Raw genomic sequence first — 24862 nt, 5'->3', positions numbered from 1 at the left:
AGGAAAGTTCCTTGTGGTCCTGATGTTCCTGTAATTTATAGTTCACTTCTGACAGTGAAGGGAGAGAAACCTGCCAGTACACTGACCGTCACAGGAGGTTCTTTACTGTAATCTTTCTAAATACTTATTTATCACACTTACAAGGGAAGCAACTCTGACAATCTAGACTGTCTCCACTCAGTGGCTGAAGGGATAGTTTGGTTTGGTTTGGTGTTTTTTAGCTGGATTTAGCTCTTTTTGTACGGAGAACTCCAGGGATAACATATTTGACAAAACAAAGTCTTTCTAGACTTCTGTGTAAACCTAAATTTCTGTTCTTGACTGAGAAAGCTCTAATAAAAGTGACAGACCTAGTAGGTGCTGCCACTTGAATATAGAAACCAAGCTGTACCTTGACTACAGAAACCAGACTTTCATGTGGTCCATAACACTCCCTGCCAGGAGTGATGCACCAGCAGTGGGGCTTCTGACTGCTGGGTGCGGGTGTGCTTTGGGCTTTTGTGCTGCTGACTACTGGCTTAAATGACTCTTCTAAGTAGGTTAAATTGACATGTTTTGTTTGGTTTTTAAGTGTTAGTTCTGTAAAGAGCTTGGATAATATTGTTGTGTGACCAAATAACTCTCCCTAGAGACAAAAATATTGACATGACAAAACCACGTTTAAAGAATGACTGTCTGTCCCTCCCTCCCGTTTGAGCATAAGTTGATGTCAAAGTCAATGAAACGTAAATCTGCTCCAGTGCAGTTTGGCAATTATATAACTTACAGCCTACATCAATCTGCCAATTGCAGCAAGGTGAAGGAAAATGGATTTGTAAGAAATACTCTGTAGGCTTCAGATTTATAATAACAGGGCTTAAAGGAAACTGGTGTTACTGTTGTTTACATTTGTTTCCTTAATAAATTTTCAACGTACTATCATATGATGGGCTTTTTCTTCTAGTTTCAGTTAATAAATTTTTTTCTGCTGTTTCAGTGTTGCACCAGAATTGCTGCAGTTAGCTCAAGCAACAGGTGGTTTTATGGTAACTGACTGCATTAGTGGTTAGATGTGTATTTGAGAAACAGAAAGATGCATTTGCAGAATTTGGGGGTTTGAAGTATTTTCTTTGCCAAAAATAAACCACACTTGATTTTCTAGATGTGAATTGAATCTTCTTGTCCTAACTTGATACATTTTCATTCACAAAACTTCTTAAGTTTAATAAAAGCTGCTATTCCATTTCATAGTAGAAAAGCTAAAAGTTTTTAGTATTTCTAGAATCTAGGTGCATCTTAGTAAAATTGGTAATTGTTAATTAAAAACATTATCAGAAACAGACCTATAGCATAGCATAGCTTTGATGTAGAAATCCTGTAGATAGAATAATTGTCTTTGAGAAATTCAAAAATAATAATGATATTTTGAAATACATTTGTTCCAGTAATTATTCCCAGTCCTTGTGTTTTGTGACAGATACCTGTACTCAATTTTCTGCTTGCTGAAGAGTTTGAAGTTGTTTGTAATGAAATACTACTGACTCTTAACTCTTTGGACTGGTTGTGTGTCTGTGGTGTGCGCACACAGATGCAGTGGGAGTCACCTAACCTTTTGCTATTCCATGTGCCCCTCCCTCAGCTGCTGGGCTACAGCGAGAAGCCGGTGAACCTGCAGATGTTCATTGGCACGGCCGACGATCGCTACCTGCGGCCCCACGCCTTCTACCAGGTGCACCGCATCACCGGCAAGACCGTGGCCACTGCCAGCCAGGAGATCATCATTGCCAGCACCAAAGTGTTGGAAATTCCACTTCTTCCTGAAAATAATATGTCAGCCAGGTACATCACAGCATGAGTCAGCCATTTGGTTGCTATGTGTAGTTTTTATTTTCTTTGTTTGTGCAAAGGTGAAAGAAAAGTCCTGTAAAATCAGTGTGTTTTCCATAAATCTGGGTCATGATGAAGAGACACATCCCTTAAAGCAAGCCAGTGTGAGAACAGTCAGAAGTAAAGGAGCAGAGAGGCAGGGAAGCTGTTGAACAAATGTGTTATATGACTGAGGTTGTGTTCTCATATGAATAATTGACCACTGTGTGGAATAGCAGCTGGGATTTGATGGGTACACTTTGTTGTTCTCTAGTCCTTCCTATACTAGAATTAAATAGTGGTCTCTTGCTCCTTGTAAATGATATTCACAATGTTAAATAACTCACTCTGGAGGTTAAACAATGTGCAATAACAAATAATCTTTTAAAGGTTCAAAAAAGCAGCAGCTGGACATTTACAAGACAAAATGTTTTACCAGTACTTGCTGCTGTTTCCACACTAAGCGTACTTTCAATCGCAGACATTTAAAATAACCCTGAAAATACCATAATGTGGGGGAAAATAGAACAGCTTCATTCTTTAACAAAAGAAAGACTTACAGAGTGAACTTTGCCAGTAATTTGATTGATTTTCTTCCATTTCTCTTGTGATCCATCTGTCCATCCTCTCCCATCTCCAGTATCGATTGTGCTGGTATTTTGAAACTGCGCAATTCAGACATAGAGCTCCGGAAAGGAGAGACAGATATTGGGAGAAAGAACACCAGAGTGCGCCTCGTGTTCCGTGTTCACATCCCACAGCCCAGTGGAAAAGTCTTATCTCTGCAGACTGCTTCCATACCTGTTGAATGCTGTAAGATTGCTCTAACTCTACATCTTTTATACTCATGGTTTCTGCATGTGTCAGGAGTAGTGTGGTTCTGACAATATGTATTGCCAGAATTATATATAGCAATTGTGTAAAAAGCATTGTGTGTAAAGCGCTCAATTACCAGAAGTTAGTGTATCTTTAAGTAAAATTGGTACTTGCCAACAGCTTGGAGGTTTAGAGGAAAAACAAAGGTTTGAGCTTTAGCCTCAGTGCAGTCATGCAGCAGCTTCAGTAGTGCCTGTGTATGAGCAAAGGCAGCTAAAACATCTCAGTGAAAATATTCATTCTAAAGTTGGTATAATTTCCTTGGCAAGAGTCTGTACCATGACTTTGCCTATACAGTAATATCTAGCGAACAGCTGAACTTTTAGAGAGTTGATTTGTTAAATGTTGGCACTAAGGAATCAGGGCATGACCTTAATCTAAATTTCCCCTAGAATTTATTTTGTCTAGAAACCACTAAAGTAATTTTTAATCCAGTACTCCTAACTAAAAATTGAATTTGCTGTAACAGTGGAGACTGTTGGCATTTGTGTCTTCTTGGTGTTTCTTTTCTGTAATTACGTAATTTCAAAATAATTTTAAAAGCAAAGATAAATCATAGACAAATATGATTTGTGTATGTAAACAGATGGTCATTTTAATTTCATCCATGATTCTTCAAGTTAGACTCATAAAATAAATGTCATTATGATTAAAATTGTGAATAATAATTATTCTCTTAATATTTCTAAAGCTCAGCGATCTGCACAAGAGCTTCCTCAGATTGAGAAGTACAGCATCAACAGCTGCTCAGTAAATGGAGGCCATGAAATGGTGGTGACAGGATCCAATTTTCTTCCAGAATCCAAAATTATATTTTTTGAAAAAGGACAAGGTAAATACTGTCTTGCTGGGTTCTACAAACCAAGCTCAGTACCTGAGTTTGTTTTTAAGAAATAAGGATGTTTTAGAAGTAGTAATTGGAAAGTTAATTTGGGAACTGATCTGTGTGCTGGTTGGCAGTTATTAATTAATGAAGTGGTCCTTCTGGTTCAGGAAGACAGTTAGAGGGTAACTAACTTGGAATGTGTGTATTTGAAAGATGCTGTTAACAGATCATACCATGTATTTGCTCCTTCTTTTAAAAAAATGAAAAAGTGAAAATGGCATCTAATTGAAATGTAGTATTTGGCATTGATGCCATGTTACATCTGATTTAATCAAGGAACTGCCTCCTTAGCTAATGAAATAAATGCTAGCTAGAAAACAATAAAACATAAAATCTGAACAGCTTAAATTATTATTTTGGTGACTTAAGTGTCTGATTTGAACTTTCAGGAAAACAGTAGCAAAAGAAATTATTTAAAACAAAAATTTGCAAACTGAGTCCAATTCTTCTACATCTTATTATTTCCTTACATATGTAAATATGAGTAGTGTTATTTTTATTAGCAAATACAAAATGTTATGTAATCGTGTGTTCTGCCACACCAGCTGACACCTTTGGAAGAGGCAGAGCTGCTGCTGTGGTTCCCTGGTTACCTGTAACAGCACCTGGTGGCAGAGAGAGCCAAGTGCTGAGTGCAGGGTGCAGGTTATGTCAGAGCACGAGCACGGGGAGGCTGCCCAGGTGATTGCCCCTCTCGGCACGGGCACCTTGCCCTGCATTCCACCCGCGGGGTCTGTGGGTTCAGGGCGGCCACCGTGACCCTGGGCCGGGCAGGGAGGGGTGGCCTGGGTTATCTCAGCTGCTGACTCAGCCTCCAAGTCATCAGCAGTTGGTTTGAATAAGCACAAGTGGCAGCAGCAGCAGTTTAAGCACCCTTCAGAAAGGTTTCAGAACACGAGGGGAGAACCCCTCTGTACACTGCCAGTGCTCAGCGCCTCCTCTGCAGCTGAGCTGCCTGTGCGGGACCAGCACGCCGGGCTGCAGGGCACAGCCCTGCACAGCAGGCAACTACAGTCTGCTGGAGCTCCTAAAGCATCTCTCTACTCTGTTTACAGTGTGTGTCTGTCAGTTTAACAGCCTCTTTGTGACTGAAAAGAAATCCTGTTTTATATTAAGTATTTAAATATTTTTAAGATGAATTATTAAAGTGTTAAGAAAATGGTTTTTGCTTGAATTATTTGTAAATTTTTCTCAACAGATGGACGACCTCAGTGGGAGGTAGAAGGGAAAATAATTAGGGAAAAGTGTCAAGGGGTGAGAAACAATTTTTCTTACTTTAGAAAGCTTATTTTTTTTTAAATTGTAAATTGATATTTTCATTGTTGTTCTGAAATTTAGACTTCATTTATTAAAATAAGTAGATCGCTGACTAATTCAGACAGACAATTGGAGACTTCTAAATTGTCTTAAGACTATAAAGTAGCCATTAAGAGGATGCTTTGAAGGAACTGGAAATAGCATGCTTGTTGTGAAAGCAGTGAAAAAAGAACTTGAAAATTAAAAAGCGGAAACTTAAGATAATTTTGCTAACATGACAAATTACTTCCAATGCATAAAAAATTTTTTAAAAGCTTAATGATCCAAAATGCAGTTTTTTAACTGCTAGAAGGTTTTTCTGTGCTCTGGCAGATAAGCAAATCATCCTTTATATGTCTATTTAATTATGCATTATCTTCAGAGCACTTGTGTTTAAAAGAAAATAAAATTCTCCAAATAAAAGTTTGCCTATGGTACTGTTTTACTGTTTAATGTGCATGAAGTTTGCCAATTTAAAAATATTAGGGTGCTTTAGTTTTACCATAAGTGTTTTAGTTTTTCTGTAATTAACAGTTTCATTTGCATTTAATGTGTAAAACTTCTTTATTTCAACTTTCCTATAGGCAAACATCATACTTGAAGTTCCTCCATACCATAACAAAGCCATCACAGCTGCAGTTCAGGTGCAGTTTTATCTCTGCAATGGCAAGAGGAAAAAAAGCCAATCTCAACGTTTTACTTACACACCAGGTATCAAATGAAAAATACAAAAGTGGCATTTTATTTTGTTTTTTAAAGTGGACCTACAAAAATACTCCAGACAGTCTTGTTCCTTTGATAGGAACATAGGATTTGCTTCAAACTGTTTGTAAAACAATTACTAAAGCTTGTCTAAATCAAAAGGTTGAAATATAGAGTAATAAGCTCCAGTACTGTGACTGCAGCTAGTTTTTTTTTCATTACACTTTCTACACAATAATTTTTGCATTCTGCTTTTCTTTGAGAATGATGATGAAGCTGCTCCCAGAAGCTGCTCTTGAAATAACCATTGTGATGACACGATGGATAGTGAGATCATAAAAGAACAAATTTGTGGATTTTTTTCCTTTCTCAAATGTCAAAAAAGGAAAAGAAAAAAAACAGGGTTAGATACAAGCAAGGTCAAATTAGTTTCTCCCCCCCCCACTCTGGATACATTGCAGTTTACTGAGACAAATAAGCTTGTAACTTAGCCAGAAGTAAAACCAGGACATGTTAACTGCAGTAAAACAGCCTATTCCTTCCCACTTGGTGTGAGGAAGAGCTTGCACCAGACATGCAGTGCCTGCTCCTTTCCTGCCCCTTGCTTTATTTCAGCTGTGTGCCCATTTGGAGCAGTCAGAATTCCCAAGGTACCAGTGATGGTGGGGACCAAGTGCTTGGGGCACTTGAAGTCAGATATCTGAAGGAGTCTTTAAAGTCAGATACAGATATTAATATAAACTTCTTAAAACTTCTGTATATGCTGACAAAGCCAACTTCCATTAGTTAGCACAATTTTAAATAAGCTGTGCTCACTTGTGCTCTAAAGTTACCTGCTTTTTTAATTTAGGCAATGTTACCGAGGTGTCTGGTATGCCAAGTACACATTAACTGTGTTGGCAGATTTCTATGGTTATTTGTCAACTGTTTTTCAAGAATATCAGCTCATATAGTTACACATCTATATGTTTGTTTGAAATAGCTCTATTTAAATTATTTAAATGGGGGAATGAAATAATGACAGTTACTACTTAAATAAGAAGCAAGCTGAATTGTAACTGCAGCTGTTACTACACAAGCACTTAAAACACTCTATAGGTATTACAGTTCATTTGACTGTAATATTTAGTTAACTGTGTTTTATGAAGTAATAAATGAGCATTTAAGTGTTAGCATTTTTCTACTAGTACTTTAAGATCAGTATCTTATTGTGACCCTACCAGTAGTTTAAAAAACATACACCAGTAGCTGAAAGTGTGTCAGTTTGTAGCTCTTAAAAGAACAGTTGCTATCATCACTGAAATTGGGGGATGTGCTTAGAGCTGCTGTAATTAAAACATGGTGCACTACTCAAGCTAAGGATGTGTATTGCCAAAGTTCAGCTGTCCTTGTGATCAGAGGCTAAGGAAGGCCTGAAGCCTGCTAAAAATTACCTTCACCATTTCCTAGTGCATGATACTGAGCTCACATCTGCTCATTTTCGGTGGAGCCCAGCAGCAGCTCCCCCCCTCTGGTGAAAAGAACGTCCTTTAGATGAACTGGACTTTCTCTGGCTGGGTTGCAAATGTCTTTAAAATCATCCATTGCATAGGAAGATGTGCTGGAAGGGGAGATACTGATACTTGCCCTTGAATACCTGCTGGGAGAGTTGTTCTGGCTTTGCAGGGTTGATGTAGCAGGCATAGAAGCAAAGAAGGTGAAAGCAGAACAGAAGAAGGGAAGCAATGACACTAACAGTGCTATCATGGTTGTTAAACGGCAGCTGGTGTGTATTTGTCCCAGGGTACAGATGGGCTGGAATTGTAAAACTGTTTTACTTTTTCTAGTTATAATGAAGCAAGAGCACAGAGACGAGGTGGATTTGTCTGCTGTTCCATCCTTGGCCCTGCCACACGCGGGCAGCGTCCAGGGCCTGCACTCCATGCGAGCCCAGCTGCCTTCACCGGAGCAAGGGCACCCCCATGACAATCTGCTGTCCACGTCACCCAGGAGCCTCGTGTGTCCCATTCAGCCGCCCTACACGGCCATGGTGACCTCGGCAGTGCCACACCTGCCACATATGCAGGGCAGAAACCTCAGTCCGAGTGAAGAGTGTCATGTTTTGCCTCCTGCCGTGGTTCAGTCTTTTCAGGTAACATCAGCACCTCCTGTGAGGCCTTCTTACCAGCCTATGCAGCCTACCGATGTGTACAATGGACAGCCTGGGCTTCCCATGAACTCTGCCTCCAGCCCAGGATTTGATGCGATTTCATTTCCGCAGGACACGGCCGTACCTCATTTGATAAATCTCAGCTGCCAAGCTCTACCACCAGTGCAGTTCCATTCTTCGAATCCAAGTTCTGTGTCAGCATCAAGTCCAGCAGGACACCCCCTGGCACATGCAGCTCATTCGGGACAGTCATCTGCTCACCTGCCGTCCATGGGATACCACTGCTCGGGCGCGGGGCAGGGCTCCATCCCCTCTGCCATGAGCCGCTCCCTGGGCCAGGCCTCTCCGCAGCTGCAGCAGGTCCCGTACCACTCTCCGAACCCGGCGGCGGCTTCTTCCCCGTCCCCGACAGCTTCTCACCCGCTGGGCCACTCGCCGCTGTCCGGCCCCTCTTCCCCCCAGCTCCAGCCTCTGCCTTACCAGTCTCCGAGCTCAGGACCCGCCCCGTCGCCGCCGCCCGGGAGCCGCTCGGGGCAGCACTCGCCGCAGGCCGCCAGCCCCGCGCTGGGAGCCCTGGGCACGGTGTCACCCCTGGGCCCCCACCCCGTGTGTGACTCATCTCCCTTTGCACCCGAGGGGGCAGCTGTTCACATCAAACCAGAGCCTGAAGACCGGGAATTGAATTTTCAAACCATAGGACTACAAGACATCACGCTAGATGATGGTAAGTGGATATAATATTGCAATGCTGGGGTTATAATGGGCATTACACTACCAAGTGGGTGTGGGAGGTTGTTTTGTTTAGAACACAATCCTCTTCACAGAAGGAAATTTATATCATCAGTCATAGAGTCATATTTTTGTGTCCAAAGCAACAAACTGTCTAAAACTAATTATGTCAGCTGTTTGTAGTTATACGATTTGAGCACTTTAGTCTGATTTGCCCACAGATTTTGGTTTTGTCATAAAACAAGGCTTGAGGATCAACTCTTACACACTGACACCTTGTAGTCAAGAAAGTCATTTGAAGTCTTTTTTGATTGTGTCACTGATAGGTTTCAGTAAAACTCATAATACAATATCTAAGTTGCATAGATGGAGTTTGGAGTCTTGTTTCTTGGAGTTGTCTCAGTTTTGAAGGGCAGGCTGGTGTTTTCATCATCTATCACATGCATTTTGACACTGTCTTGGTCTCCTCACAGACATTCTGTAGATACTGTCATCATTCAGCACCTCTGCTCACAGTGGCTGTTTGCTTTCTCCACTCTGACTACCTTTTTGAGAAGTTCACTTGTTTAACATAAACAGAGCAAGGACATTATAATGCTAAAGGCCAGACTATAAAGGACTGTATTGTAAATATTTTGACAATTTAAAAAATTTTGTTATCAATTAAATAGTTATTTTTAATATTTTCCAACCAAGTGAAAAAAGAAAAATTACAGATCCTAAACATCAGACTATTTGAGGTGTAGCTGCAAAGCAATTTAAAGAATATGTCATTCTAATAAAGTCTGGAAGAACAGAAGGCCTGGCCTTAAAAGTTGTGTAAAATGTGTTTGGTTTTGATGAAGGGAATCATGCCAGTGTCTCTTTTCTGAAGTAGTCATAAATGTTGTGGTTGGGTTTTCTTAACCATCCCCGGTAATTACTTAATTGCATCAGCAGTAGAATAAAGACTTAAGTGTAGGCCATCTGTTAAATATCTGTGTCAGTCCCAACTCCCTGCAGAAATGGAGCTTTGCTGTTGTTACCTCCAGACAGTAGTCACAAAATTTGGTAAGAAATGCCTTTAAAGACATGGCATAGTAGGAAGAAAACGAGAGAAACCAGTCTAGTTGAGCTTTCAGTTCAATAGCCACCTTAATTAAACAAAGTTCTCTTTTTAGAAACACTGTTTATCAATCAACTTAAGTTTATTTAGAAAGGAAGGAAGAGACTGATTCTGTCAAGGACTTGCTGAGGGGAGAAAAGCAAGGCTTTGTGAAACAGCATGCAGTAAAAAATTAGCATTTTATACTTCTATATAGAGGAACAAGAGGGAAATCTATTGTTTCAAGAAGTGTCAGCTTAGAACCTACCTTTTCTCATCCTTCTCTCCACACCCACAAAAAGAAAGGTAGAAACAAGTCAAATATAACTGAATACTTTGGTTAGACTGTTCACAAAGTAAGCAGAAGCTTTAACACTTATGGACATCTTGGCAGTTTGTTTGTAATTGTTCAGAAATTAAAATGGATGCACAGTAAAAAAGTTTTTTTCTCTATGTCACAAATATTTGTTGCTTTTTGATACTATTTCCTTTGCTTAGCACTGAAAGTACTGCCTTGTTGTGTGCTGACAAAGCCGTGGAATCACAGGAGGAGCTGTTGGAGCCCCACTGAAAGCGTGGCCACTTGCTGATGGTTCAGAGTACAATGAACATGGGAGTCAAATGGCCACAGCTTAATTAGCTTCTTTTTTAAAATTATTGTTGTAGAAAATTAAAGTTCTGATAACTGCTGATTAAGCATACTTCATGTATGGAAAATTGAACATGGATTTGAGTGCTGAGCTTGCCCTTGGCAGCAGCACTGGGTTTGTGAGCAGCGCCTTTCCCTTCCACTGTGCTGCCGTGCGATGATTTCCTGGGCTTGGGTTTGGGGCTTGTTTGCATTTCCAATCTGCAAATACAAATCAGATGTTGAGCATGAAACCTGCTGTTCCAAAAGTCTGGAAGGACACAGGGACAAGAAGCAAAGCTGCTCAGTTCTCTCAATGTGAGTGAATACTTCCTCTGCTTAATCAGCTTTAGGGGAAAAAAAATCCCATGTTTAGACAAGAACACTTTTTTCAATAATTTATCTGACATATTACTATGGTTTAAGAAACAATTCTAAAATTGCTTTTTCTTGTGTAATTGAATTTTAGTTTCTGTACAAATAGTGCCAAGCACAAATAGCAAATAGGCTATTCTAAATAATGTTATAACAATTAAAGAAAAAAAAATCCAAACATAATTACATACATAAAATGAGTGTTGATACAATATGTTCTCCCAACTAATACATCAAACCTGAAAGTTCTACTTAGTTAGAAAATAGGTTTTTGAAGGTTTCCAATTAAGGCAAATAAACCTCTCAAAATTAAACACTAAGGCAAAGCCAGTTGAAAATTCTTTAAATCATGTCTAGCTTACCGGCCTTAAATATTTAAATCAGTATTCTTAAAATAAACAAAAACCTCTGAAAACATAAATTATTTTCTTTATTTTAAGTAATGTATACTGTTTCAAAATTAAAATAATATCTATTTCTTTGCCAAGAAAATAAAATATTTCAAGAAATATTTTACAAAATTTCAGTGCAGTATGGAAGTGCTACCCCATGATATAATAAATCGCAGAATTACTGTGTATCTTGACAGAATTGGATTTAAAATTCTTAAAAACAAAATCCCAATTAAAAAACCCACAAAATTGAGAAATCCCCACCCCGCCTCCAGATGTGGCTGTGTGCATAATAGTTACATAAATTCATTTAAGTAAGACCCCTAGAAATGACTCTTACTGCCTCTTCAGCCAACATTCAGGTGTTTTCTTAAAAACACACCAGAGCCCCTTCCCAGTCACTGCATAATACAGAACTACAAAGCTGCTTCATCCATCAGTGCTCAAGTCAAGAGCATCTGGATTAGTCTTGATCCAGCATCTCCTGGAAAGTGTAACACATTTGCAGCTTCCCTGCAAAGTCCAGGGTGTTTGCCAGTGACCAGATGAAGAATCTTTTGAAATGTTGCTCTATTCCTTTGCCCTTTACCTGGGCTCTGTTCACACTGTGGTTGAACACACGTTACACAATAGGAGGGCAGATCCTGCCCGTGTGTCTGACAAAGAACTTTCCTTTCCTTCCTTTCTTTCCTGCTTCTTTCCTTTCTCCCCCCTCATACTGAACTTTGTGTCACTCTTCATTGTCTTGTTTTTCAGGAGGACCTTGTTGATATCCTTAGACTTTTCTAATCTCTACCTTGAATTTGCTTTTCTGTTTTGCTTCCCTTCTTCCTATCCTTGCATCCTACAGGGAACACCTAATTCACTTGAAAGAAGGGATCAAAATGCATGATGTCACATACATACATACAAAATTTAAATTACATTTTAAAAAATATTTGAAACATAACACAATTTCAAAGTAGTATTGAATGTTACTACTTCAAAGGTATGCTGAAAAATTTCTTTTTTCTGCTTAGGTTTTGCAGTTGTCAGGCTGCACAAGCTCAGAAACATTTGGACTGGAACTAAGTAAAAGCAGCTCCATGCACTTTTATTTGTCCCCTCTTCTTTCTCTGTCTCTCAGTGTGTTGGACTTTTTTTCCTTAGTGTCTTTCAGCAAGTCAGCCCTCTGGCCAGCACCTCAGGTTAACATTTCCCTGGACAGAGGGTAGAGTTTTAGGGCTCCAAATAGATGTAAACAAGGCAGCTGAAGTGACAGGAAACAGGCAGCTGGTCATTTCTGGCCTTTCCCATATCCATCATCCATACTGGGCTCTGCTGCACACCCATGTAATAAAGTTTCTTCCCTACTTGAAAGAAAAGCTACTCAAAGTTAGACTCAGTCTGATTATCTGATTATATGATGAGGCCTAATTAATCTACCTCCTCTGTTTTTAAAAAGTGCTCCTAATGTAGTGGTTTACCTATTCCCACTGTCAGGTTTTAGGTTTAAAACTGTTCCAATACTGTTGATCTCAAATTTAATCTTTTGTGGTTTGCAGTTTAGGAGGGAGTTTACCTTGTAACGTGTACACCTGTATTTAATAATTTTTAAGGTATTGTTTGGCTGTATTCAGCAAATCAGGATGACCTTCTACTAATCCTCTTACATTTTGTTACTCATTGCATCTCCATTGCATAAAGCTGGAGATTAGAAAATCCAGTATGTGCATTTACTATAAATCATAACCAGAAATCCCCTAAGCACTTTGTGTATATAAAGCAATAAGGCTGCTTTGTCAAACACATTCCATGTAGAACTCTAAGCTGTTGGCATTCATTCATTTTAATAGTTCTGTGATAACTCTCTAGCTTATAAATTCTCTTGCTGAGAAACTCAGATTATTCTGATCTCGGCTAGAAGACTTGCACATCTTTGCAGGCAGCTTTTTAACTGTAGCTTCAGCTTAATTTCTGGAGAATCAAAGTGGTGAGTAATAAGAAAGTATTGGAGAAGGACTATACTTTGTATTTCTGTCTATATTTAAAACTTACTCATTAACAGATCAGTGTTAATTAAGGCAGCATCCTGCCATTGGAGGTCTGCAGAAGCACAGGAAGTACTGAATGCTGGAGTCTGGTGTAATGTGGAGGAAAGCAGCTCAAAATTGAGATGTACATCTCAAATCCAAGGTGTTTTTATTGTCTCCTGAGTACAGAGCTGAGTACACTGCACCTTGCAGTGTGCCCAGCAAGGCCAAGGACTCTAACCTACACTGTGCCTGGAATTGTCAGAGCAATCCTGCACTAAAAGGCATTCTGAAAACTCTACCAGTATAGACTGTTTAGTAAATTTGTGTTCAAATTCCTCCTTTCTTAGCATTCTGATTATTAAATCTGTATTGTCAAGCAGCATGAGACAGCAGTAAAAAGCAGTCCTGTAGTGAGACATTGAGGTGATGAAGCAAAACCTGAAATGTATTGAAAGAGAATGGAAATCTACTTTGAGAAATGTGTGTTATGAACAGAATGAAGATCCAGACCGAGCAGTAGTCCAAGAGCTGAAGGGTGGAGCAATGAGCAAAGGTGAAATGTTTTGCAGCAGGGGTTGTCAGCAGTTAAAGGGTGCTTTGACTGTATCTTCTAAGGGATTCACTCACTGTGTCCATGTCAGTGAGGCATCACAAGCAGACCAGTTACAGATTTCTAATGTGTAAAAATGTCGGCTAAATCCTCAGGTGTCTATGGCCAGCTCTCCCTGGGAGAGCCACAGAACATCTTCTAACTAATGCAAAGTAAAGTCAGCTGGCTCTCATCCCAAAAAGATTCCCATTTAAGAATTAGAATAGGTTAGAGACTTCTTCCATCAGTGCAGGTGGCACTTCTGCGCCAAGGTGTGGCTGCTGGCAATCGCAGCTCAGTGCACCTTGTGACTCCAGACAAAATCCACACAGACCCTTCAGCACCACTTTCCACTGCACAGCCCACGTGTCCTCTAGAGCCAAGGCTTGTGCTGAATTCTGTGTCAGACTCAGCTCTCTTCTTGTGTGAGAAAAAAGGTAAGCATGAATGCAATGAGTTGGTTTCACCAAGATACAGAAATGCGGAGTGTGACAGTATAGCCAAACCATGAGCAGGGTATTTGTTAGTGTAGCAGGTAATTGCAGAGCTGGTGCTGTGATTCTGCAGGCACATCTAGTTTTTCTGTACATAATGTGCACAGGAAAACTATACTCCAACATTCCATACAGTTAATTGAAAAAACAAAACAGTACTGCTTAGTGAAGTTGGCATTAAACATGAAATCACTGAAAGCAAGCTTGGCCTATGGCTTGGAATGGTGATTTGCAAGGCAACCCCCCATGTCTGTGGTAGTTTGCCACAGCAGCCATGGCCTGACATGTGACAGGTTTGGTCTCAGAGCAGCACAATCAACTGGCTGCTCCAGCACAGACAGCTGAGGGTTAATTAGAGCCTGGCCGCTTCTTCTTTTTTGTTAGGGAAAGTTAACACTCGCTGGTCATGTGGAGTCAAAACCAGGCTAAATTTACTGCACTAAGCAATGTGACATAGTTGAAGAGATTCTTCACATAAATGCAGCTGGTAGAGTTATGTCTGGAGCTGATAGAAGAAGGTGTATGTCCCAGGAAATGTGTGCTGCACTGTGTCCATAGTTTTCCTTGAGGTTCACTGATCCTTGTTACCTCTGTCAGGAGAGCAATTCATTCACCTGTCCTCTAAACACACAGTTTGCATCAAACTTCTTCTTGCAAAGCATGTTAAAAAAACTCCACTCTCTGCTGCTCACTGAAGCAGCACTGCAGACAATCATTCTAGAATATTTTGGGAGGTTTACTCTTCTAAAACCAGTACAACAACCTCTTCTAGGTTATGTCCCACAGCCTGGACATCCTGCTCCAGTTCAGAGGCAGTAAAGGATACACAGGCTAAACTTTTAATCAGATAGTGCTACAAAAACAGGAAGTTAATTGACTCCTGTAGGAGGAGATCCTGAACACCAAATGGAATGACTCCAGGAGCTCTTTGGTCTGCCAGTACCCATAACAGAACTCCAATTTAAAGTTCACTTCCTGCTTTGATCCAAACCAGGTGCTCATAATTGAGGGTTTAAAGCTTTTCTTAAACTTTCTTTACTTAAAGACTGAGTCAGGACAATGAGGTCATTCAGAAAAGTATGAATTTTGATCAGTTAAACAGATCTAGTGGGTGTCATTTTTCTTGATTTTTGTTTCAACTTCCTGATTTTCATTTTGGCTTTATATTCTTTGGGTACAGAAAGCTTTCTCAAATGTTTAGGGTATTACAAAGTGTAAAGGTATTTTTAATGTATATTTTTCTGGTACCTCAAGTTCTGCCTAATGTATGTGTTAGAAGACAATCTTTATGCTGTATCACAGTTGAAAAGGCTGTTGTTTTATGTCCCATGTTTCCCAAACAAGAAGCAGTATGTGCCTGAGGGCAGTGCATGCTCTGTTCCAGAAGGTGCTGGCTGGAGATGTTGTGTGTGCTGTGCATGGCACAATTTGTCAGGGATTGATAAAAGCAAACCCTCACCACTGTCAGCAGCTTTGGTAGTGCACGCAAGAACCTCAGGATCTTGCTAAGTATGAAACTAATTAGAAAAATTGCTCAGAAACATATTTCCCTGCCAGAGTGACATATAATCCTTACTGTATAAGCTGTGCTGTCTTAATGGTGCAGAGGCTATTGCTTTATAAGCTAATGAACTCCACTGTTCTCTCTGGAGGCTTTTTGGCAGTGTTTGTTGTCTGCTCTTTTGAAAGCTTCACCTTCCTAAAGAGGGTTCTTGGTACAGTTAATTTGTTTCCTCACGAGGCAGTTTCCTGCCCATCTCCCTGGTTTCATTTGATCTTTATTTAAATATCACTTTCTTGCTGTTTCTACCGTAATTGATGGGAGAAAATGATCTTTTCTTATCTCTTATTATTTGACAAGAATTTGTCCTTAATTTACTCCTTTCCTTCACAATGGCAGTGGACATTTTCATTGAAACCCAGATAATGCTTTCCACTTCCCATTTAAACATGTGTAACTTTACACTGTGAACAATTAAGCATAAGAAGTCACCCAAAGAGGTAATTTGAGCTGCTTGAATTTCAGAAGGAAGTAAGAGTAGATTCCTTTGTTCTCTGAGGAGTCATCCCTAAGCAGAGCTTAGATACCATGCTGGCAAAACAAGTGTGTGCCTCTATCCAGAAGGCACAAATTAGCCAGGGTCCAGAGTAATTTTCTTAATTGTGTTAAAGCCTAGTTGACTAAATTTGCAACCCTGTCTTGGACAGGGAATAAAACCAAATCCAACCCTGTTGTAAGCTCTGCCTAGCCACTGATCACAACTGAATAAACACAGACTTGTTGGTTAAACTAATGAATACACTATTTGACATTGATCCTCTAGGAAAAGCAATTCCATGAAATGCAGCTCTGCACTACCTGCAGGGTTTCTCACATGGCCCAAATCTGAGGGAGCCACCTGTGCCAAGACAACACTTGGTGTTCTGCCACTCGAGCTGTGGTGGCCCCATTGCAGAGCCATGCCTTGGGCAGGGTGTGCAGTGGGACAGCAAGAGGAGGCAGCAGCTGTGAGCAGCAGCAGCTCCCTGTGCTTGGGGGAGAGGGAAAATGGCACAACAGGTTTTGTTCACTCCTTTGCCTACCCTGGAGTTGCTGTCAAGTGCCACAAGTACTTCTAATTTGACCGCAGTAAGTAAAGCAAATTTAAAAATTGAAGGAGGAATGTTCTAAACACAAAAGCTAAAATCAGATTTAAGTAGTGTATATTCATGATGATGCAACTATGCAGACATCCAAAAAAAATAACCATTACCTTTATGACTCTGGCTGCTAAATGAAAGTAAATCTACAAGTAAATATACAAAAGTGATACTGTTTTTAATAGGCACTCTGATAACTTATAAATAGTTACTTATGTCACATACGCAGTGTTTGTGAATGAAACGGGGTATTTAAATTTAGTGCTATTAAAAGAAAAATGAAAATCACTTCCTGGTTGAGTGAACTGTAACTTCTTGGTTTAGTCCAGTCAGTAGTTATGTCTGTCTTCTTCTCTGACACAGACAGTTTTATCTCTGACCTGGAATACCAGCCATCAGGTTCAACAGAGAAATGGACTCAACATTCAGCACTCATGTCCAACTCCTTTGTGGAAAATCTAGAGGGTGAGTCTGCTTACTGAAATGCTTCAATGTTTGAAATTGGAGCACAAAGGAAAGGGGAAAGTATTGTAAGAGTTTTAAGAGCTGCAAGTGAAAAGCACTGTGTAATACTGAAGTATTGATATAACCAGACACCTGTGTATTCTGAAATAGTTGGAAATTTAGCATTTGTGAACCAGGTGTACACTCATTCAGTAAAAACCTCCACTCAAAGTATACAGAGCTGCCACAGAACTTCCTGAGTGCTGTAGGATCTAGAGAAATAGCAGAAGAGGATATGAAAATCTTAAGCCAAATATGGGCAAGGTAGAAGAGTGGCCAGATCAGTTAACTGAGAAATTTGGAATGTTTCTCTTTTTCAAAAAGATGAAGCAATGTCAATTTAAATAGATGGAATACCAGTGGCATGCACCTCCAGTCAGAGTGTTAGGAATACAGGTTCATAACTAGATTTAGAGTTGAATGTGCACTATAATTGGGTAAGAATATCTGGATTTATTATTTCAGCTTCTTTATTTCACATATAAGCAAGATAATTAGGCCCTATGACTCTTCTAAATACTAATGATATTAGAAGTTGTTGCATGGTCTGTTGGTCTTGTTTGTGTTTAGACTTTAATGGTTTTCACTTTCTTACAAAGATGCCTAAAATGCCAAAGAACTATACTGTCCTTTTTCTCACAATACATGCACATATACATTATAAAGACTTATAACATTTTCTGCTTTCTCCATAGATTTGTAAGAGTTAATAACTGTAAATATACAGTAGATTTGGTAACAGTGAAATAACCAAGCTCTTCGTAAAACTTTCACACAATTACTATGTAGACTGATGCTAAGTTTGTTTATGAAATTGAAATAAACCATACTGGTCTTTTGCCAGCTTTGAAGAAACTTAATTCTGCTTTCCTTACCTATCAAATTGTTATTAGTAAGGTAAGTAGCTCCTATTTGGAATGGCAAAGCCAGGGAAAGGACTGCACACCAAGCTGACATTCCTATGTCTTGAAACAGCAAATCAATTAGTAAAATAGGAGTTACAGCTTAGATTATTTCAGTGTTCTGCACTATATCCTGTGCAATTCAGAATCTGGTAGGTTCAGAATAATTGTTGAAGAGCAAGAGTTCTTGAAAAATAGAAATTCAGGCTAATAATAAAATAGCCCTCAAATGCCAGTATCCCCAACTGAAAAATAACACACAGGGTGGTAAACCCCAAATTTAGGCCTGTGAAATGTATGCTGACAGGTGCCTTTTATAAAGGGCACACAAACAGAAACCCAGACAGAAACACATTTACACACAAGTGTTAGCATTTGACAAATGCAACTGAGAAACATGGCGCTTTTTTTTAAATTAAAATAACGGGTATTTTATGTATTTGGCACAATGTAGTGTGGTATTAATACAGGATAGGATACAGAGAAAAGTGAGATGGTTTTGTACCTTGAAGAATGCTCAGTGTCAAATAGACAAGTTAACTGTATCCACTGCCAGTACAGAATTCTTACAGAGCCAATTTTCAGGCTTAAATTAGGAAGAACACAGCTTCTAAATTATACTGCTGAAGAGGAGAGCAACTGTGACTGTAGTGTGCTGCAGGAGATCAGAGCATCTACAAAGGCAGGAAATAACTACTGGAATACTTGAGTCATCCTTTATAGAAGGGGTAAGGAGGTGACTGCTACAGGGAGTACCAAAACATGAGGACAACCCACATGAGGAAATATCTCTTTATTTGGTTGAAAGGAGTGTACAAAAACTTCTTGAAAAAATTAAATTTTGTTTTGTAGCAGTTTCAGCATCACAGGCTGTGACAAACTTGAAAAGACAAACTGTAGAAAACATTCAAGCTTATGAAAATAAAATAGGTGGTCAAAAGATTCACATAGTTGCAAGCAGTCTGCAGATTATTTATGAAGGTTCATAAGTGTGCAGTTACTCTGCTGTGAGAGAGCCTACAAGCTGCTTCCATGTTATGAAGTTAAATGGGACCAACAGATGACTATTCAGTTATTCAGTTAAAATTAGGTAAGTGATGTTAGAAAGTTTTATGTATTGATGTTGACAATTGAGGAACTAGAGATTCTCATGCCCAGAGTCCTTTGAAAAAGAGACATGTTGCAGGACCTGCTTCAATGTAAGGTGTCAGTAAAAAGGTTTCAGAGCAGTGACAATGACAATTGTCCTCAAGTAGATGACATGCCAGACAGCAGCTCTGGAAGAGCAAGCAACAGTTAACTGTGAAGTAGAACCTGATGTGGGGCCTGAGTAAATGTGACACTGCTGCTGCTCTGCTGTTCAGAAGGGTGAAAATCAAAAATTGTCTAGAAACCTCTACAGCAAGATCTTGTGATTGAAGGAAACCAGGTAGTTAAAGTGGAAGTTAGAGTAAGGTAAAAAATCAAACCTGCACTCATCAAGACAGTGCAAACTATTCTCATTTAAAGCTGTCTTGAGTTTACAATGAGAACCATGAGAACTATGAGAACTTGCTCAGTAGTGTTAAAAGTATTCTTGAAAGGGTGAATAAATGCTAGGGATGTCTAGGGAACAGCAGAGAATAAGAAAATGCTACTCCTTAGATCTCTTTTGTGGCCACATTTTGTCCCTGATGCCACAAAGGAATTAGATGAATGCCTGTTGTTGGATCTGCTAGAACTCTGCAGCCAGAAAAAGGAATGAGGAGAAAATGCCAAATAAAATAAAATGAGTGGAGGGCACAGAAAAGGTAATGGAAGATAATCCCTGGGAAGGAAACCAGTAAGTGACCACCAAGTAATCCTGGGGCAAGTTCAGCACATCTAAAAAGCATTGCTATTGCTATAGGGAATTAAGCTTTGCAATCTGCTGCCACAGAATGTTGCAGTTGACAGAATTTTGCACAGACCTTAAAAGATCCCAGAGAGGAAAATCCAAATGGGAACATTTGGCACAAAAGATACTGTCTCTAACTCAGGATTTCCCTGGGAAAAACACATTTTGGAGGCTGGTGGAACACCCTGGGGAAGCATTGTTGCATCTTGCACACATCTCTGATCTTGCCCATTGCAGTGGTCTGTAATCCAAACTGGTTTGCCTGAAGTTCTCTATAGAGGTTTTCAAGAAGTATTTTTGACTTAGAAAAACCTAAAATGTTTGGTAACTGCCAATATTCTTGCTTGTCCTGTAGAAAATAGATTAGTGGCTTCCTGCAAGGAAAAAAAGGTTGCATTATTCCCTGAAAAGCCTGTAGGTTCATTAATTTCCTTCTCTTATATCCTTATAAAAAATATATATACTTAGATATACTTCTGTTTTCCTTTGTGCTCTGGCACAAAATATTTGTCTTTTAGCACAACGAGAGAGGAAATTAGATACAGAGCAATTCAGAAGCATGTTCGTTTTTGCTTGGCATTTGATTAAGGAAGATAATGCATTTACTTTTGATATTAGAACTTCAAACACCTTAAAAACAACCTTAAGAGAACTTGTTATTCTAAATTCATAGTTGGGGAGGGTTAATTTATCCAAAACATCCAGGAATTTATTATTAGAAGCACCAGCTTCTAATGCTCATGTCTTGCTTCATAGAAGCACAAGAGCTCTGTTCTGTTCAAATCCGTGAACATGGATCACTTTCTGTAGGTGGGAATTTCTCCAGAGGGGTTGGTCAGTGCTGGAACAGCTGAAGGGATCAGCACTCATAGCTCTGGGTGTCATTGACTGCACAAATGGCTGAGCTGTTCAACCTAACTTTAGGTCTTAAAACTCTGGATAGCAAATTGCAAAGTTTGAAGAGCTCATCCTGAGCAGCCTGGCTGTCAGGCTGTGGCTTTGTCAGCTGTCCAGTGCAAGCCTTCAGTGACCAGAGGCAAAGCCCTCAGCCTCAGGGGCAGGGGAGGCCTTGATGCTCCAGCTGCTGCCACTTGTGCAGTGAGCAGGGACTGGAAACAGGCAAACAGAGCACAATGGGAAATTAAAACCATGGGAAGAGCCCAGTAAAACTGAGTAAATGGTTGCTCTTATTTAACAGCAGATCCAAAAGTCAGAACTACTTCTACTCTGTTCTATCCATGTTAGGATGCTGCTTCATATTTTGCATTTTTTAATTTTCTAGACTGGAGCCTCTATCTGTCATTTGGTGCTTTCTCAGTGCAGTATGTTGCTCCTTTTTCAATGCAGCACAGAGAGGGAAAAGCTTTGCAATGCAATATTGCAGTATCACCAGTATTGACCAGGCCAATCTAATCTGTCTGTAGCAGATTTTCTCCCCACCAATTTAACTTCTGTTCTGCACCATCTATTTTTAACTGTTAGTGTAAATTTGCCAGCCAGCTTATGTTCTAGATAAATACTAAGGGAGGAAAAAGTGAAACTATTGCAAATAAAGTAACAGCTGAAATTCTGAAATCTGGGAAAACTGCCGAACAGGTCAATTACATGGACAGAGAAAAGTTGTTAAAATAATTTCCATTTCACAGCCCAATATTAAAAAAAGGGAGAAAAAATATTTTAAAAACTGCTGTATCACATTTTGATCTGTGCCATATCTGACAAGTTTTCAAAGTGCAGTTATCACTGTTGTATGGAAGAATGTGCCACGTGTGTACACAGGGTAGTGTGTGTACCCCTCTCTCTCTTCATCTGCTCCAGTTGTCATTTCAGGATTATTGACCTGGACTGTTAGCACAGAAAACACTTTGTGACATTTTTGGTGTCATCCACTCAGCTGACACTCATCATCCAGAATGATTTTAGGTATCAATAGGTTTGATTACTAAATATTAGCAAGGCCTCTGTAATGATTCAGTGTGTAAGACATTTCTGGTTCCTCCTGACCTGAGGAGTGAGTTAGAGGTCCAGGCTGTGGGATCAGCAGTCAACACCTGGCACCACAGGTACCAAACAGGCAGGGACTTAACTGGAGGGGGCAGTGGACTGAAAAGTCAAGGTCCTACTTGCACAACTGTTCATCTAAAGTCTAATGAAATTGGCTCTCTCCAAAGAGTCCAAAGAGGCAGCAAAAGTATGAACTACAAAACACACATGAACCTGGGAGACAGAGCACAGAGAATATGAAAACCATCCTGGAGATCTGTATTGCAGAATCTCAAACAAGCTCTGCAGCCTTCCCCTGCAAAATTGTGCTGAAGAAAGGAAATGGTATCAAGACAAGGAGGTTTAACAAAGCCATGCATGCTGCTTTCCCAGTGTCTAGTTGCTAATGGGATGGCTCTTAAGTTAAGGAAAAGGGAGTATGAAATCTTTGTAGATATATTTTTAGGACAGAGTAGCTCCTGCAGCCCATAGTCAAAAGTAGGAGAGGTGGGAAAAGTGTTTTTTTAAAAGTAAAGAAATTTTCTTTTGTTTCTAAAGCATCAGCAGTAGAGCCTGAGCTTGTCCTTTCTCAGAATTGTTGAAATTTGTTCCTCTCCCAATTTGTCACCCGAAGAACTTGAGTTTTCTAGACAATATTGTAGAAAACATGTATTTATGCACATTAATTAAGTTTTCAGTTTTAATCACAGACTGCTACATGTTGTGTGCTTGTCCCTCATTAGAAGGAGGTGACACGTCATGCATCCAAATACTGACCACTGGATTTCTCTTTTAGTCTTTTATACAAAAAGGAAAATGTATGGTTTCACCCTCAGCCTTGTACATTTTTATGCAGGATTTTTATCTCTTACTGACTACATGATTTACATTTGAAACTGCTTTAATTTATACCATTCCCCATCAGAAAGACAAGTTCTGATAATGCTGGTATTATATGAATATTATACATGCCATGAAAGATTAGAGACTGATCTGAGCTGCTGCCTTTTGCAAGTTCTCCTTTCTTTGAAGCCTTTATTTTTATCCTCATCTGTACCTCATCTAAACAGTGGAGAGACTTCTGGAGTCTGCAGGCTCCCCCCAGTCCATTTGTTGGGTACAGAGTTCCAGACAGCTGAAATGGACATTCCTAGAAAGTACAGAATAGGAAGATGTGTTAGTTGGGAGGCCAAGGTCTGTGAAAAAATGCCTTGGTCAGACACAGCAGGAAAAGCATTTTTGGTCTTTTCTTGAGGCCTGCAAAGTGCTCTGGCAGAACACTGATTTACATACTTATTTTGAAGAAAGCACACTTGAATAGTGGTTGGTTTCATAAATTAGCAAGTCTTGCAAAGTCACTGGGACAAGTAAGGTTCCTCCACTAGAATTCTTTGTTGGAATGAAGACATGGTCCTGCATTTGCCTAAGATGTTTCTAATGGAGATCCATGTAAACCAGATAAATCTCTATTCACCACATGCTAAAAGTATTGCAAAAAAACCTACTGAGCTACAAACAGCTTCTTATAAACAAATCAGTAATTATTTAGAACAAAGCAACACAAACTAACCTGTAGCTTTAATACTCCACATAATGACTTCTGCAGAAGTTTGGCAAATAAAACCCCATGTAACCAGCTATTGTCTTCAGTGTGATGTGTTCTAAGGAGAATGCAGTGCCAATGGCTACGTGCTGTTCAGTTAAACAGCTCTGCCTGTGGGAACTACAAAACATTGCAGGACAGACCAGTTTGTGCTGATGGTGCTAGTACAGATACAGATCAGCCATCAAAACTTAAAGGAAGTAACTAATAATTTCAAAATACTGAACTTCAAAATGTTATTTATAATGTTTTTATTGTAGCACTCATGAAAGTTTTAGCAGTACTGAACAGCTGGGACACTGGAATTGCACAAAGCTGCTGTTCAGTAGATAAGAGCTGTTGGAGCTCCTTAGAGCAAGCTAATGAATGCCCTGACAGAAGCTGGTGGAGCACAGTTCTTATGAATAAGCATCTGTCATTTGTTTAATAAATAAAAGGTTTTGGGGTTTTTTAGCAGTTGTTTACTTATGTATTGTGTTGGCCTAATAAAAATCCTCGGGAAAGTGCCCTGCCTGCAGTCACCCAGTTTCCAGTGTCATTGTGCAGTTAAGTTCATTGAATGACAGGTTTTTCTGAAGCCAGATAATTGCATATCTTGTAATGCTTGAGGGAATTGGCTTTTCCATGGTGTGTGTGACCTGTTAGAACCCTTGGGTTCAATACCATGGGTGTAATAAGCTGTCCTTGCACTCCTGAGGACAAAACCATTGCAGGGATGGATAACAAACACCTCCTCCATTACACACAGGGCTGTGCAGGAGGGGTTTTAGTGCTTTCCTGAGTGACACAACCTCTTTTCAGAGCTTAATTGTCTAACATATTCACAATATTAATACATTTTCTTTCAGAACCACTTGTGGATCCTACTGCCACGAAGGGCAATGCTCAGGCTGTTCAGTGCTATAAGCACAATTTACACCACCTGTAGATTGGTTTTGTTATGCTTCTACCAGACAGGAATAATTGGTAGGAAAGTAAATCCTGCTATGGAAAATTAAAGAAGCATTAAGAAAGGTGGCGAAGTGCATCAACACTGTTCTGTAAAATTACCCAATGGAGAACAAAGTAGCAAAAGCCTGGGTTCCAAATCTGTTAAGATGTTCAATAGAAGCAACTTATTAGCAGAACAAAATGTTCTAAACATAAAAATGGTCCTTAGTCAACAAAAGGATCCATTAAATACCTGTTTATAGAAGATCCAAGCAAACTCATGCAATGATTAAGGAAAAGCCTCTATAATTCAGCCTGTTCAAAGTCTTGCTGAGAAAGAGATGATATAATCTACTGCCCACTC

General features: G+C 39.6%; 1 protein-coding gene across 1 annotated transcript in view; it reads left to right on the top strand.

Moving 5' to 3' along the window:
• The window catches only part of NFATC3 (nuclear factor of activated T cells 3), a gene marked incomplete at its 3' end in the record, with an annotated part of 48525 nt that extends 31363 nt beyond the window's left edge, over positions 1-17162 (top strand). Inside the window, 8 exon segments of the mRNA XM_084215443.1 lie at positions 1619-1818; positions 2486-2658; positions 3413-3553; positions 4806-4861; positions 5488-5614; positions 7432-8478; positions 17064-17130; positions 17132-17162. Coding sequence (XP_084071569.1) covers positions 1619-1818; positions 2486-2658; positions 3413-3553; positions 4806-4861; positions 5488-5614; positions 7432-8478; positions 17064-17130; positions 17132-17162 — 1842 coding nt within the window.
• Positions 17163-24862: the final 7700 nt, after the last annotated feature.

This window comes from Fringilla coelebs, assembly GCF_963513975.1.
Source record: "Fringilla coelebs genome assembly, chromosome: 14".
Classification (NCBI taxonomy): Eukaryota; Metazoa; Chordata; class Aves; order Passeriformes; family Fringillidae; genus Fringilla; species Fringilla coelebs.
This window is presented reverse-complemented; position numbering and strand designations above follow the sequence as displayed.